A 15,656-nucleotide genomic window follows, 5' to 3' on the forward strand; every position below is an offset into this window, starting at 1 on the left:
TTCTCCCCACCCTCTCCCTCTAATAGAAAGCTCACATTTCTCTGTTCTCTCATGTAGACACAGAAAGAGGGAGGTAGGGGAAAAGAGATAGATGTTCCTGCTTTCCCCTTTTTTCCCACCGTCCATCAAAACCCCCTTTTTTCTCGAATACTCTCGCGCCCCTGTGTTTACTTTCATATATCTTCCCATGGTTAAAAACAGATATTACGTTCCTGTTTATTTTGTTAACCAATATTGGTCTATTTTGTTCAGATAATGAATCAGAGATGCAATAGATGTACAGAATAACATCGTATTGATGCAAAGTATGAATAATAGAGAGTGTATAACCAAAAACAAATTCATAATGTTATAAATGATGACAAACTAAAGTTGCATTTCATCATCCTTATCTACAATCCTGACTCATTACTTTGTTTGTTGTCTTCTAATCATGATGTAGTAAGCAAGTGTACAAACACACACAAACAAACACACACACACACACACACACACACACACACACACACACACACACACACACACACACACACACACACACTTACACACACTAACACTTGTGCATCCTATGTCCTGTTTTGCATCATAGAGCTGTACAGAGTGAAATGTTATACAAGAGTTAATGTCATTGATTTTGAGTGCGTTGATAATATAAAGCAAATATATTGTTGTGTAATTCTTGAATGTATAGCAACACATGTCTAAAGGAGCAATTGCAACGTTGACAGCACTCTGAAATGCATTGCAGCTCCTGTTGGCATGCAGAGTAGAATAGTGGTCAATCTTTTAGTCAGTGTGCCCTGCAGCTATGCGCTGACAAAGAATGGCCAAAAGAGGGTGCCATTACACTTTACACGTGTAAAGTGTAAATGAGAATCAGAGACGAGAAGAGAAGAGAAGAGAAGAGAAGAGAAGAGAAGAGAAGAGAAGAGAAGAGCAGAGCAGAGCATAGCAGAGAAGAGGCTTCAATCAGTCAATCATAATTTGTAAGAACTATTTAGCTCACTGTTGGCGACTTGTGAATGAAGACATTCAAAGTACTACGATCTCGTGAAAATACACCACTGTAAGTAAAAGTCCTGATTTGAAATGTTATGAAATAAAAGTAGGTTCTAAGAAAAAAGAAAAGATCATGTACAGTATTGGTAACCTAGCTGTCACACAATAGTTATTACAGTTTTTCTCAGTCGCTTTGGTACATTTCTTTAATGAAATTCTCAAAACTACTTGTTCAATCTTCACATCATTGTGTCACTTTTGCACATCAAAAAAGCAGTTTCTCATTTTTTTGAACAAGTTGCAAATGTTTTGGTACATCCATGCAAATGATTATGTACATCATGTACAAAATGGATTGTAATGGGTCTGTGTTGAATAGTCTCACATCCCCACAACATTTTGGCATTAGTTCATCGCATAAGTCTTTACATGCAAAATGGTTGAACAAGTTGTCATGATATGTCAAGCATATTTCTATACATTTCCATTAGACTTTTTTTTCTAAATCTGTCCTGAATTGGTAAATTGAAGAAGAAGAAGAAAAAGAAGAAGAAGAAGAAGAAGAAGAGGAGTGAGGCTGCATGGCGGAGGAGCTGGGAGGCAAAACAGAGGAAGAGGCCGAGGACATATGCGTGTTCCTGATGAGCCACACTTGTAGACCACGTTCTCAATCATGGGCTTACAATGGCCGAGGCTGGTCGAAGGGTGCAGCCAAATGTTGGGAGAACAACTGTGTCCTCAATCATTCAGACAGAACAGGTATGTAATTTAACAATAGGCACTGTACTGTAATACTGTATACTTTCTGTAATGCTTCATACAATATTACAGTATTCCACTTGCATTTTACAATATACAGTCAGTATACTTCATACATTTTATCTTACTCAATTTTGTGTTTTGCATTACTATATTTTTTCCACATAAGACTGCAAGACAACTTCACAGGGGTGGCAGAGGGCCCCTTTTCACACCTGAACAGGAGGAGGCTATTTGCACTATTGTAGAAAACAATGCCATAAGACTAAGGGAGATAACGAGTGCCATTATAGAGGACATGAAAACATCCAAAAAGTCAACATCTCAACCACTGACAGGGTGCTGAAAAGACACCAAATGAATATGAAGCAGCTGTACACTGTTCCATTTGAAGGAAATGGTGAAAGAGTGAAGGAGCTGCGCTACCAGTATGTTCAGGTCAAACATGTATGAGCATGCAGTAACTGTACCTCACAGTAAACAATACATTGTATAGTGATATACAGTACAGTAAGTGTGACCTTTATACATTTGGCTGTAGAAAAGAAGATGCAATATGTGCTGTATACATTTGATGTAACTGTATCTTGTCCAAAATGAAAATGCATGTAATTCATAAAACTAATTTTGTTTTCTTCTGGATATAGCGCATAATGGAATTGGAAGCAAGTGAACCACCGCACAACTTCATCCACATGGATGAGGCTGGCTTCAACCTAACGAAACGCAGAAGGCACGGGCGAAATATCATCGGCCACAGAGCTACAGTTGATGTGCCAGTTCCAACGGGGCGGGAACCTAACCATTTTTCTCAGCATGGAATGGAAAGTATATGATCGCCAGCCACATACACAGATGACCCTTCTGGCTGCCATGGATGCAGCGTGTGATGACATCACAGCAGAGGCTGGATAAGACACTCTAAAAGATTATTTCCACGCTGCATCGCAAGAGAAGATATTCGTTGTGATGTGGATGAGAATTTGTTGCCCAGCAGTCAGGAACGTCAGGAGGTGTAGGAAGACTGCACTGTAATTCCAACAGCACTGCATGTACAGTTTTCCCGAAGGAGATTGTCCTATCTTCACATTTCTACTTTAGTTTTTTTCTTTGTGCAATGCAGTGCTGTCTTTTCCTTTCTGCATCGCAATGACATGGTCTGTCAACAAATTACAGTAAATGTGAATCTTGTCCAGTCTCTTGCAATCAATCTCTCACATACACTAAGGTGTAACTTACAATTTACAATAATTGTCATCAGAACTTTATCCATCGTTTATATCAGAACACCCCTCCACAGTACACTGTTATACTGACAACATGACTAAGCAATTTGACTGTCTTATTCGTAAACAATGACACAAGGACTTGTCATTCTGATGGCATGACATGTTCATTGACACAGATATTTACTTTTGAGAGATGAACTAAGGATTTTGAGCAAGAGACTGGCTTTTGCAGGTAATCCATGGTGATTTGCTATTTGTACGAATTGTTTTGAGAAATGCACTTACTGTTTTGCAAATGTCGAGGATGATTCGAGAAATCTAAGGATCCACACGTCAAAAAGTGATATATTGCTGAAAACAATCTTTCTATTTCATTTATGAAGTCCAAATAGAATAGGCCTACACACTTATTGTCAGAGTAGACAAAAGCCTCGAGCCCCCGTGAGAGCTGGAGAACCAATAGAGTAGAAGGGTAGAGGTGAATAAGAAGAAAATAATCCGATTAAGTATGATTCTTATCTATCTAAACTTCAGTAAATGTACTTCCTGACAACCATCTGCCATCATGATACTTTTGAATTATGGTTCTTGACAATACTTTGGCCAGTTAGTAGATAGATATTGAGTTTATAGCTTACAACCATAACTTTCTATACTGTTTGGAAACATAAGCATGTAAACAAACAGTATTTACTGCAGCCGTCTCTCATCAATCACTAGCAGGATGTCAAGGACGACGTTTATCTTCAGATTAAGATTGTCTCTGTCGTGTATTTTAATGAGGTATTAATAATACTTTCTTTGTTTTACAACAATGTAAAGTTTTAGCTGACTTTGCAACAAATTAAACAAATGGAGGCTTCACTTGGCCCTGTCTTAAGACTACAGTGTTTGTGTATTTGTCTATGTGAATACAAATTATTGGCTCAGGTCATTTCACAGCCAGTCTTCGGTTATCACCTCCAGCTCCCACCATGTCCTCGGGCAGTTCATGGGGAGCTGTCAGATTCTGGGCTTCATCACGGGTCAGGCTGCTGCCTCCCTCTGGTCAGTGTCAGTTATCACTGTTAGAGGCTGGGCTGCATGCTGATACATATTCTGCATCTACCAGCTGTACTCTGTTTGGATGACCTTTTTTGCAACATTCATTAAAACACAACTTTTTTTATTTGACAAACTGTAAAGCTCCAGTACTGCTTATAAAAAAAACTTCTTGGCATCTTTTTTTCCTCTGGTGTTGTTAAAATGACAACTAGATAAGCCAAAGCCTCAGTTATAATATTTGACTGTCACTTTAACTGGGATCTATACAGTACTCACTAGACACATAGTAGAGTCATTCTTACAACATCTTCGCTCACCTCCTGGCACATATGTTTGTGATAGTCTAACCATTTCCCCAATGAATTTGCAAAGAAGTGAACATATTATGATTTTCATTTCCTATTAACTCAATGTATATTGTGGCCTATAGTCCAACTTTCACAGCAAAATAAAAGGGGACAACCAAAAACCTAAATATGAAAGAAAAAACACTTCATATATGTTTAAATGTGCTTCACAACCTGGCACTATTACGTTATGTTAAAAGCTGAGGCCAAAAGAAATGAGGGATCTGTTGCAGTCCTGTTCTAAGTCTGTCGATGTGTGCCATGAGTAAAACACTTACAGTTCTTGTGGGACTCACTGTCAGAAAGTGACAGCCTGGAAAAGAGTTCTATACCTGCACCAGCTGATTTGTTTCAGGAAAACACCTTTAAAGCATCTTACTGCAGGATCTCAGGGGTGTGAAGGTTGACATTTTAATTGGAGTTATGGGACTGATGTGCAAGATGCAAAGTTACCAAAGAAGATTTCTCGCGCATATGTCTCCTCAAAGCATCACCAGACTTATACTTTTGTATGAATTATGAAAGAAAACATCATAAACAATGTGAATAATGAATCAGACTCCCCATGCGTACAGGAAGTAATGTTGCATCAGAAAGACTCTGGCCTGACTGCTAAGAAGCAAAGCTTCTCTTTACATGAATCATCACACATTCAGAACACTACGACAACCACATCGATATTAGATATTAGAGACCTCGTAATAAAAGCATTGACTGTTAAGCGATCCCTCCATGCACATATGAAGATATTACATTCTGCAGCTCTGCTTCATGCAACTTAATGAAAATATCAGAACAAGGAGCGCTTACTCAGAGTCCGATAATAAAACTATTAAGACTGAATTGTTTTTCCGTGAAATTCAATACAAAACATTTTTATGTAACTAGATTAAAAAGCAGGCTAAATGGAATATTACATTTCATTATTAAATGTCATGGTGAAAAATTCCTATTCCCTCTAAATCGTCTGTTCCGAGCTCAGAGCTGAAAGCATTTGAAGACCCACAGAGGCTCACACTATTGTAAGATGTAGAGATTACATCAAGCAGATATTTTTTCAGGTTTAAATCCGTCTGACATACTGATGACATATAGATTCAAAAAACAGTGAGTGCCCAAAGATCACACTTTTTCTACTGAAATAACTTTACTGGAGACTGTGACTGGCTCTAATTACTTTGCCTAATTAGTTCACATCATGAAAAGGCAAAGGCATGGCTTCCAGTGGATTTTCAACATTAATGTGCCTCGCTATGTGGTATTCTGTTTATGTGTGTGAAACAGAGAGAGAGAGAGAGAGTAAAATAGAGAAAGAGAGAGGAAGAGAGGGATAACATGTTTCGAGCCTAATAAGAAGAGGAGGGGGAAAAAACAGCCAATTAAAGTGATGTCACCCGAGAGATTTAAAGTTCACATTATGGGAAACTGTCAGGCAGCATGTATTGCATCCTGGGGAGATATGCAATTAGTAAGTGTTTAATATTACATGGAGACACACCTAGTTTCTTATGAGACAAAAGCTCCGTCTACTCTTGGTAAGGTTGAAAGAGTTTCATTGCAAACACCACAACAAAGATTTGTTTAAATCGAAACATCATACATCAAACAAACATGTATACACCCATCTTTATTGAAACCTTTATACCTTATGAAACCTTTTTACATTTCACTGCACATCTGTATGAGCATGTGACAAATAAAATTCTTGAATCTTGAATCTTTATCTGTTAGGGCTATACTTCTCTTCCTGTGCAAGCCAGCATATGTTTTTTTTTTCAAAGATTTTATTTTTGGCTCTTTGAATGGAGAGATAGGGCAGTGGATAGAGTTGGGAATGACATGCGGGAAGGGAGCCACAGGTGGGATTTGATCCTGGGCCACCCTCTTGGAGGACTCCACACATGGGGCGCGTGCACTAACCACTGCGCCACAAGCTCCCCCAGTTCATGTATTTTTAAGTCAAAACGGAATAAGTAACTGTTTTTGATGCAAAGACAATAGACGATATTCCCATGTTGCCATGACGTCACGCTCAGAGTGGGAAGCTCAAATGTTATTGTGAGGTTCCAGGTTAAAGTCATGGAAGCATAAATCTGAGCTACTGTTTCAATTTCAAAGCTTCCTGACTGATGAGAAACCACACAAGGAATACTGAAATTCCAGAGAAACATTGAGCCTTATTATGAGTTACTAAACATTGTAAAACCAACAGAACACAGCTAGTGTTAGCATTTAGCCACTTTATAGTTGACATTTAGGCTTGAGAATTACGGATACGATGTGGAAGGCAGGTATTCATCCTACATATAAACAGTCATCTTGAACACATTTATATAAGCCTGAGGCAGACATTACTTAAACTTGGAACATAACATAAGCCATGATAACAACATCCTGAGCAGCATGGCTCCCGTGAAAATATGGTCTGTTGTCTGTTTCATTTCAATATGCATTGAGATCAAGATCACTGTCATGACTGGAGATGGTGGAGAGAAATCATAACTTTGAAAGCTAAAAAACAAATAGGGGGGCACAGTATTTCTTGTTTATGTTGTTGTTTGGAGATAAGCATTAGAGGAAAAATGCTTAGTTTTATCCAGGTTTAAGGTTATTATACTTGAGTATTTCCTTGTAATGCTCATTAAATAAAAAACACAACACATTTTCTGTAGATTAAGCTAAAAAATAAAGGCATTATGAAAAGTATTAGTGGTCCTCCCTGTGAAATGGTTCAGCTGATACACCTGTGTAGATGAACACTGAGTAATTTATCATCTAATGTGTCCTCATCACTCACAGTTTCACACATTTGAGCAGCAAACAGACCAGAGAGGGGGAAACTTTAATTAAAGCCAGAATTCTGGACACAGTGTTAAGTTGCTGTTAAAGTGAAGTGAGGCTGAACCTGAGCCAAGCTGTCACACAGGGAGCCAAACACTCCGAGCATCAATCTGATTGGTACACTGGTATCGAACACAATGAGGAGAGGGAGATGGATGATGGTGAGCTCCTAGCCAAAGGCTCCAACATATACATGTATCCAGATTTGCTTGATCTCTAAAAAGGACGTCTCTTCATATTTTTTCTATCTTTCACAGAAGATATCCTGACTAAAGGGTAGGACAGAACACCTTTAATTGGACAATCAAACTCCTCAAAGACCAAACATGTTCACTACAACAGATAATTGCTCTGTTGGACAGATGTTATCTTCAGGTCTATAACAGCAAACCATGCTACCTGTCTGAGTGTCTTACTGAGAGATCAAAGCTGTCTAACTGCATTGTGTAGAGGCTGTTTCATGTCTGAGATAAATCACTTAGAGAAAGCAAAAAGCTTCAGGTGAGTGTTTCCTCCTGCTGATAGCAGTCAGATAACACTCAATTAATAATGACAGGAATATTAAAGTCTGAAAACATATCCATCTTTAATCTTTAGAGACAATGCCGGAGGTCTTTTCTGGATAATGTGTCTGAGCAGCTTGTAAAAAAAAAAATGCCCACAGAAGAGAGCAGCCTCAATGAAACTCTGCCTTCTCTCTGGAATTGACCAAGTAACTGTAAAACAATCCCTTAAACTGGCTAAAAGTTGACAAAGATCATCCTAGAACCAAAATGAGTCATATTTGTTTCCATTAAGCTGGATAAAACTTCCTTAACTCTCTTCTTCACATTCTTCACATTCTTCATCATCATTATCTTCCTTTCTAACCACATAATATAGAGATACAATATACATCTCAGGCTGGTATGTATCCAAGAAAGAAAGCCTCAGGGGGCCTGTGTACTTTGACCACCTTGTCCTCACACCTGAGTCCATACATCAGAACAGACACCATGAAATTGGAAATGGAATCAGTGAGCAGCCAACTCTATCCTCAGCTGCCAACCCTTAAAACTCATCAGGGAGACTTCACAGACTTTGATCCAGACTAAGCATCCCCACCTGGCTGTAAACTGCTGCATCATCCTGCTTTAAGCCCACCTTAAAGAGCATATTGTAACAAACTCTGCCTCCAATAATTGCTTCATTAGAAACCTTAAATGCTGATTTACTTTCCTCTGCACAATCTGCATTTTAAACCAAGCATGTGAAATATAAGCTATCAGTAGTGACCAACAGGAACAATGCTTACATAAAAAAAATGGAGTATCCTTACAGCCATTCCCCACAGACTGCTAATGGTATTAAATGCACTTAGATGCACTTTTATAAAAGCAACCTCAGTGACCACACTGCACATGAGCTGAAAAGAATAAGTCAGCATCCGTTCATGTAACAGGATGAAGGGATGAATACAAAAAACTACATGAATAAGTCTATCAGCGGGACTCATCAGAGCACTAAACTGACTGTCTGAAGGACTTAAGACTGTGGGACATGCAAGAAGTTCACACAGACTTTGATTCATTTTAATACAATGACGTAAAACAGTGCGGTTTTCAGTACGTTTCGCCAACAAGTGTCGACTTTTGTTTGGAGAAAGCCCAAACATAAACCACTGCTTATTGGAGGCAATATGTGGGGGTCATGCTTGACTTGATCTGGGTATCTCTTTCTTAGTCGCTCTGTCAATAGTCCAACTCCTAATGGGCTATAATGGTTTGTGATTCCCAGCATCATGTGAGAATCATGTTTTATTTATTGATGCCTGAATAATTTACTCTTTACACAAGTGGATTCAAAGAGGTTAGGGACATGTTTAAGCAGATAAAAAAGATCAGGGTACTCTAACTAAATATATATATTAACTACTTAAAACTCCCTGTACTATGAACTGATGTAGATGGTGTTCGGGTATTCTACATTATTTGAAACAATGAGAAATCTCATAAATACCTTTGGATACTTCTATTCGAGAAACTAACTTCTATTTCTAAATTAGATTAGAAATCTTGAAAGCAATGTAATGCTTCATGTTCACAAAGCCGTTATGTCCCTTAAAAAGGAACAAGTGCAATAAATCTATATATTTGGAGTCAAAAAGAGGCCTATTTAAACTGAAAGGGCGACAACATAGAAAATTAAACCGGTTCAACGTGCTTATCTATTTTGCGGTGATTGAGTCGGGGAAAACAAAGACCGCCTCGGAGTTTGACAAGTTCATTTCTAAACCTCTTAATCGAATCCCTTTGCTTCAGACAGATGTACCCCGAGTGCCTGAAGCGCTCTGTTTCAATGTCTTATCTCATTCTTCTCCTTCTTCTTCTTACTCACATTGATCAACACTGTCAGCAGGTTGCTCTTTTGTTAACGGTTTGTCTGGGCAAAATCTTTCAAACATAAAAATCCCATTAATAATACGGTGTTACTGGAGTGGAACGATAAATTCAAACAAAGAGACGTTGCCAGCACATTATTAGATTTGGCTAATGCTGCTTTAAAAAAAGACATCCTGACAAAAATAATTTCAGTGTTGTTGCCCATTTAACATAATATTAATCCTAATAATCTATGTTAAATGTAACATGTGTCTGTCTGTTTAGTTTATTAAACCACAGAATTCCTCGTCTGTTAAGCCACTGCTGCAGGAGAGAGGTCGTCTATGCTTGGTCTAGTGTCTGCACAAAATAGTTACAGTGTGTGTGTGTGTGTTAAACAGGCTGTGTGCACTGTACAGTATGTGTGTGTGTGTGTGTGTGTGTGTGTGTGTGAGAGAAATAGGACAGGCTGATTCATCATCCTGTTTGGTTATGCATACAGGCTTTGAAAGCATCTCTCTGGACGTACTGTAGCTCTGTTCTTCTCCAGCATCAAATATTCAACACACACATTTTCTAGTCCTTTCCCAAACGCTAAATCTCTGCACCTACAGGCTCTCTGGTGGATGTTGATACTGTTTACCTGCAGGTAGGAAGTCTCCTAAACACCTCTGAACTTTTTTAGAATAGAATATAACTTTTTTAGAATAGAAAACAAAAGTGAGTGTTGGATATCAAAAAGAGATGCAGTTTTGAGTTCAGACCTTAAAGCTTGATGCAACAGGAGGAAATCTCCCACAATGTGCAAGTTTGAGAAACTTACACTGTTTCAAACAGGTACAGCTTAAATTCATCATTACAGTTTGGTTGGGAATAAACAAATGTACTCTGGTCAGCTTTCTAATAGGACCTCAGTTATGTATACAATAACATTATCAATCATTATCAATTGATTTCAGCTCTTGAATCAAGACTTGTTTTTGTTAATAACATGTTACAACAAAATTATGAATTGCAACCACTACATATTCCAGACTGAATTTTTCATAGCATCGAGACAAGCTGCACATTCTTCTGATCAGCAAATTGTTGACAAGTTAGCGTGGATTCATCATCCGCTTGTTGTTTTTGCTTTTTATACAATTGTGAATGTTATCAGGTATCTCAGGTGCTTTGAGGGCTGATTTGCACATTTCATGTATAATGCACTTAGAATACTTAGTTGAATAGCAATCCAGTTTGAGGGCCAATATCCAAATCTTGCAGCCCACAGAAACAACTACAGCTGGCAAATGAAAGTGCTAAAACTCCAGTAAAACACCCAGAGCCAAACTTTAAGCTTTACTGAATGATTACCCCTAAGTCTTGGTATTTTCAGTTTTTTAGAAGGAGGTTATGATTTCCTTGTCATTTTGTTTATTAGCAGGTGGATCAAAGTCTGATTCATGAAGAACATTTAGAGAGGACCTTACTCATGAAAAAGCGATTATAACCAAAAATTATTTTTAAAAGTTTTTCAATATTTCCAAATGTTGAAGGCATATTGGCAGATAAATACGGAATGGGCTACTTGCCTTGGCAGAGTTCTGTGGACTCCCCCTTTTGTGCCACCTTTTAATTAAAGGAATAACCATTCTGTCACAAACATACAAGAATAATAAATTCAATGATTGAGGTCAAAACATTGTAGCTTACTTCTTTTATTCTCAACCTTTCAGCCCCCTTCAATAATTTTTCAGACTCCCAAATTCAGAACTTACATGCTCCAGTTTTTCTCTCCTGCGAAGCCAAACGCTGGCTGAGTAGTCCTGCTGCCGCACTGTTGTTATAATTGAACTGGCTGGCATTGTGCTGAACCCTAACCCAAGACCCCTCAGGTCATGGCTACTTATTGGTCCTCTGCTCCCTCGTAGGTCCATATGGTCGTGATGGATGTTGCAATGGTACCGCTGTCTTGATGCAAAACTAAATTCACCTGTTGATCATTCGTCAATCTTTGTTGAAAACTCTTCTATTCTGGGCTGCATTTCATATCTCAACGGCATCTTTTACTGTCTTTGTACATTGTGCAAAAAATGGATCCACCGATACACCTGACTTGAAAAACAAATAGTACTGCCAGAATCATTCAGCTCCAGCAAGTTGTGCTCTGACAAGCTGTTGCAGGTTTCTTGAAGCTTCCAATTTAAGCCAGATCTTCAACTCCTCCAAAATCGGTCAAATCCACAAGATGTGTGTTGTTCAGCTTTACATTTCTCAATGGAGTCCCTTGATTTCTTTCATTCTCATCATACCTTGTGTTTAAGAGCCTCTCTGTCTTTGCCACTGCCAGAAAATGTCCACAGGCTATTGGAAATCCTCATTATTTGTACCTCCAGATAGCAGAGCTTCAACCTGTCAGAATGAGATCCTCATAAATTTGCTGAGCTAGTTCCGACAGCATGGAGCTGCATAAAGCTGAGCACTGGCCCGTAAGTCTCAGCTCCCAGCTGCAGGAACTCTGATCAAGACTTATTTCTGATTCAGGCATCCCCGGTGAGTGAGAGCGTATGTGTGAGGAAGTAGAGGAGAGGAGAGAAGGGAGGGGCAAAGAAACACTGAGAAAGAGGTAGAAGGAGAGAGGGTACAGAATTGTTGTGACGCTGATGCAGCTTCATAGAGGATGGAAGAAGAGACCCCTGTGTACAACAGACACCAGTGACCCTGATGACTGAGACAAAGGACACACCCATGCCTTAATCGCTCCAGAAACTTCTCCCTGTATTTCAGACAACCATTTGTTACTGCAACCACTTCATGTTCACTTTTGCCTCTTTCAGGACATCCCTCTTTCACTTTTTCATTCTTTTCTAACAGTGCCTGAATACACTGTCATGCTCTCTTTTTCTTCCAACAACACTCAAATATGACCGACATTTTTTTCCTCCTAATTCAAAAGCATTGGCTACACACATACAACTTGGATGACACAAACTCACACTCACACACACACACACACACACACACACACACGCACACACACACACACACCTTGGCTCATCACAGCAGAGTGGTGCAGTGAGGCAGCAGTACCTATCTTCTCCTTACCTTGTCTTGCCAGAGAAGCAACAGAGCTTAAAAATTTTAATGGGCTTATAACTGGGATCAAGGTAAACCCATGTATGCTGCACACACACACACACACACACACACACACACACACACACACACACACACACACACACACACACACACACACATGCACTCCATCTAAATGTTGAAATCATTAGTGGCAAAGAGCCAGTGCACTTCTACTCTTTGAAATGGAAACAATCTGTTTTAATTGCTTGCCTTGACTCAGCTAATACTGATAAGACATTTGCAGACAGCAGCAGAATGCAAACACAAATCCAAATCCACTTATTATATGACAAATATAATTGGAGCTCCAATTATAATAATATGTATAAGAGGAAACTATAATGCCATGTGGTTTATAGGGTGCTTTAAAACTACAGTTAATTTCCATCAGTAACACAAGCAGAATCACTATCTGCTTGATGGTTTAAAAGTATTCGCACATTTCTCCTGAAAGGGTTAAGCACTACTTGAAACATCTGCTATACAGAAAGACTCATCACTTATTTGAATAAAGTATATCCGACGATTTTAATTTGTCTGTGTGATTAGTTTTTTCATCTGTGTAATAATCAGGAAAGCTTCTTCCTGATTATTACACAAAAGAAGCTACTTATCAGGAAGCATTATTAACATTCAAGATGAATGCTAAAGGTTAGCAACTGATTGCCACTGTATATTTGTGCAGGTTAATTGTTGACTAAATTGAATGATGCTGTTGCGAATGATCATCCCTCAGTAAAAGGGAACATGAATTAAGGGATCAAACTTCTCTTAGAGGAAACTACAGGGAGCCTGAACCACCCATGCAAATGATCCTGGATTAGGTGTTAAATTGAGACAAATACATTGGAAAGTTTTAAATTTAAGTGTAAATCCTTTACATTGTATCACAGTCATTAAAGAAAATCTGACCTTCCCTCCCCTTTATTATTTGTTAGAAACATCATCTGGCTAAAGTCGCAGCCTTTGTGTGGGAGGAAAATATTGCTTTTCTTATTTGTCTACACAATTGGGAAAAACAAAATCCATACTTAATTTAATGTAGTACTCATAATTTTTTCAGGAGGCATTATTTTTAAATTACACATCTCAACTGTGCTGAGTCATGCACATAGGTGCGTAAGCTCCGACAATCTAGGACTTTTTACAAAGTTCCTCTCTATTCAGTCCTGCTATTAGCCAATCCCATTTCTCTCTGCCAGCAGAGTCTGTATCGGTGGCCATGAGAGAACACAAGCTGAATACTGAACACTGAGGCTAATGAGGGAACCAAACTGAACACGGGCCAACTCAGCCCACACAAACATCAGGCCACACTACAGTAAAAGGCTTTCAGATTTTAAGTAATGAAGAAATACATCATATTCTCCAGCAGATTTCAAATGTAATGGATAAATAAAAACACTTTATTTACAGTGCAATAAATCAGAATGATTGTTCAACTAAATCCTTCCACAAATTGCTATAAATCGGTTTAACCAGCACAGAAACAGCACAAAAAGAAAACAGAAACAAATTCAGCAATGCATGTGTGGCATATAATGTATGACATAGACACACAGGGATGGTCGTATCTTCGACAACACAGGGTACTGTAACACCCCACATAATGCAGTACCCATCAGAGCAGAGCATGTACCAGAGCCAACAGCACACTGTCAAAGCTGCAGAGCACATTATGAAACTATAACTCACTGCTTTTAACACAATTTTCTCATAGACTCATTTATAAAAACTAACAAACAATTATGTCCTCCTAAATGAAGGGCATGAGGGCACAAACTTTAATTCTTTATTGTGCGACTCCTTGACTGAAAATAAGTGAGCCTAAAGCAGACCAACCACCTCCTTTTTATGGTTCAGTAAGAAAGGGCAAATGTTACAGCTAACGGTATCATTATTATAAGTAGATGACAATTTAATACAGTCTACAGTTAATGAGGCTGCTGGAACTGGTTTGATTGAAGATTGAAGAAGATAATTATTTGAAAAAAGAAAGCGGTCCTGCAATTTATTTCATACAACACATAACTAAGAAACAATTTGAAAGCAAACCAGACAAATAGCTAACACAATAAAGAAAATGAGATACAAATACAGATTAATAAAAGGCATAGTGCATTAATGCTTGGATTAGAGCTGAACCACTAGTACGACATGACCACAGCCTGCGAGGAGGCTCAATACTGGTTAGGGTAGAAGGTGTCAAAACATCAGTTAAGATCATTGTTAATGTTAATTATTTTTTTCATCATCAGAGATGTTCTGACTCACATATCCAAACAGACTTCCAAAAAACCACCTCATGTACTGTACTTCAGTGTGTTTCTCAGTGAAAGACTTTAAAACGTCAGACATCTTTTTAACTCAAGCTGACAGTCAAAACATAAATCCACTTTCTGACAGACACGTTCATTTAAATTCCCCCTGCCTGTAAGCACATCACTGTGATGACTGCCACAAAAGCATCAGTGACCTTTCCTATACAGTGGCATCCAAAGATTAGTCAGCCAACGCCTCAGCCAGAATCAATACACCCCCTGAGCCATCCACCGCTTTGAAGATCAGACACCTTACCTCCATTCCTGCCTCCTGCCTCTTGAACGCCTGCTGTCCAGCGGAGTGTGTGAGCCGTGTTTCATCTGCGAAAGCAAATGTTTAATTCCAGCTTGAACAGACTGTTAAATACTTTGGTCCCTAACAGGTGGGTCCTTTGATAACCCTAAAAATGGAAAGGTTAATGGACTTCCGGTTTTGCAGAATGTAAGGATTAAATATTTTCAGGCCTCTACAGTGACAAAAGAAACCATGAGTGCATAAGAAGAATTAAAGTATGCTCTGACAAGATTAATCTTTCAAAATGAGTCTGCAGTATAAAGATCTTTGCAGTCTGAATCTGCCTGTCTCTTTCTATGTTTGATTGGCAGTCACTCTCTTGTGCTTTGAAAAGTCTCTAA

General features: G+C 38.7%; 1 protein-coding gene and 1 long non-coding RNA gene across 2 annotated transcripts in view; one reads left to right on the forward strand and one right to left on the reverse strand.

The window, feature by feature from the left end:
• LOC109997363 (inactive phospholipase D5) overlaps window positions 1-12,119 on the reverse strand; it is a 57,629-nt gene extending 45,510 nt beyond the window's left edge. The window contains exon 1 of the mRNA XM_065959718.1: window positions 11,340-12,119. Within this exon, the coding sequence (XP_065815790.1) occupies window positions 11,340-11,498 (159 nt within the window). The 5' untranslated portion in view covers window positions 11,499-12,119. The remainder of the gene's footprint in view (window positions 1-11,339) is intronic.
• LOC136180386 (uncharacterized) lies at window positions 930-3,852 on the forward strand. Its single transcript, XR_010667068.1, has 3 exons — window positions 930-1,066; window positions 1,531-1,758; window positions 2,406-3,852. It is a non-coding gene; the product is annotated as an uncharacterized lncRNA (long non-coding RNA).
• Window positions 12,120-15,656: the final 3,537 nt, after the last annotated feature.

Source organism: Labrus bergylta, chromosome 10 (assembly GCF_963930695.1).
Source record: "Labrus bergylta chromosome 10, fLabBer1.1, whole genome shotgun sequence".
NCBI lineage: Eukaryota > Metazoa > Chordata > Actinopteri > Labriformes > Labridae > Labrus > Labrus bergylta.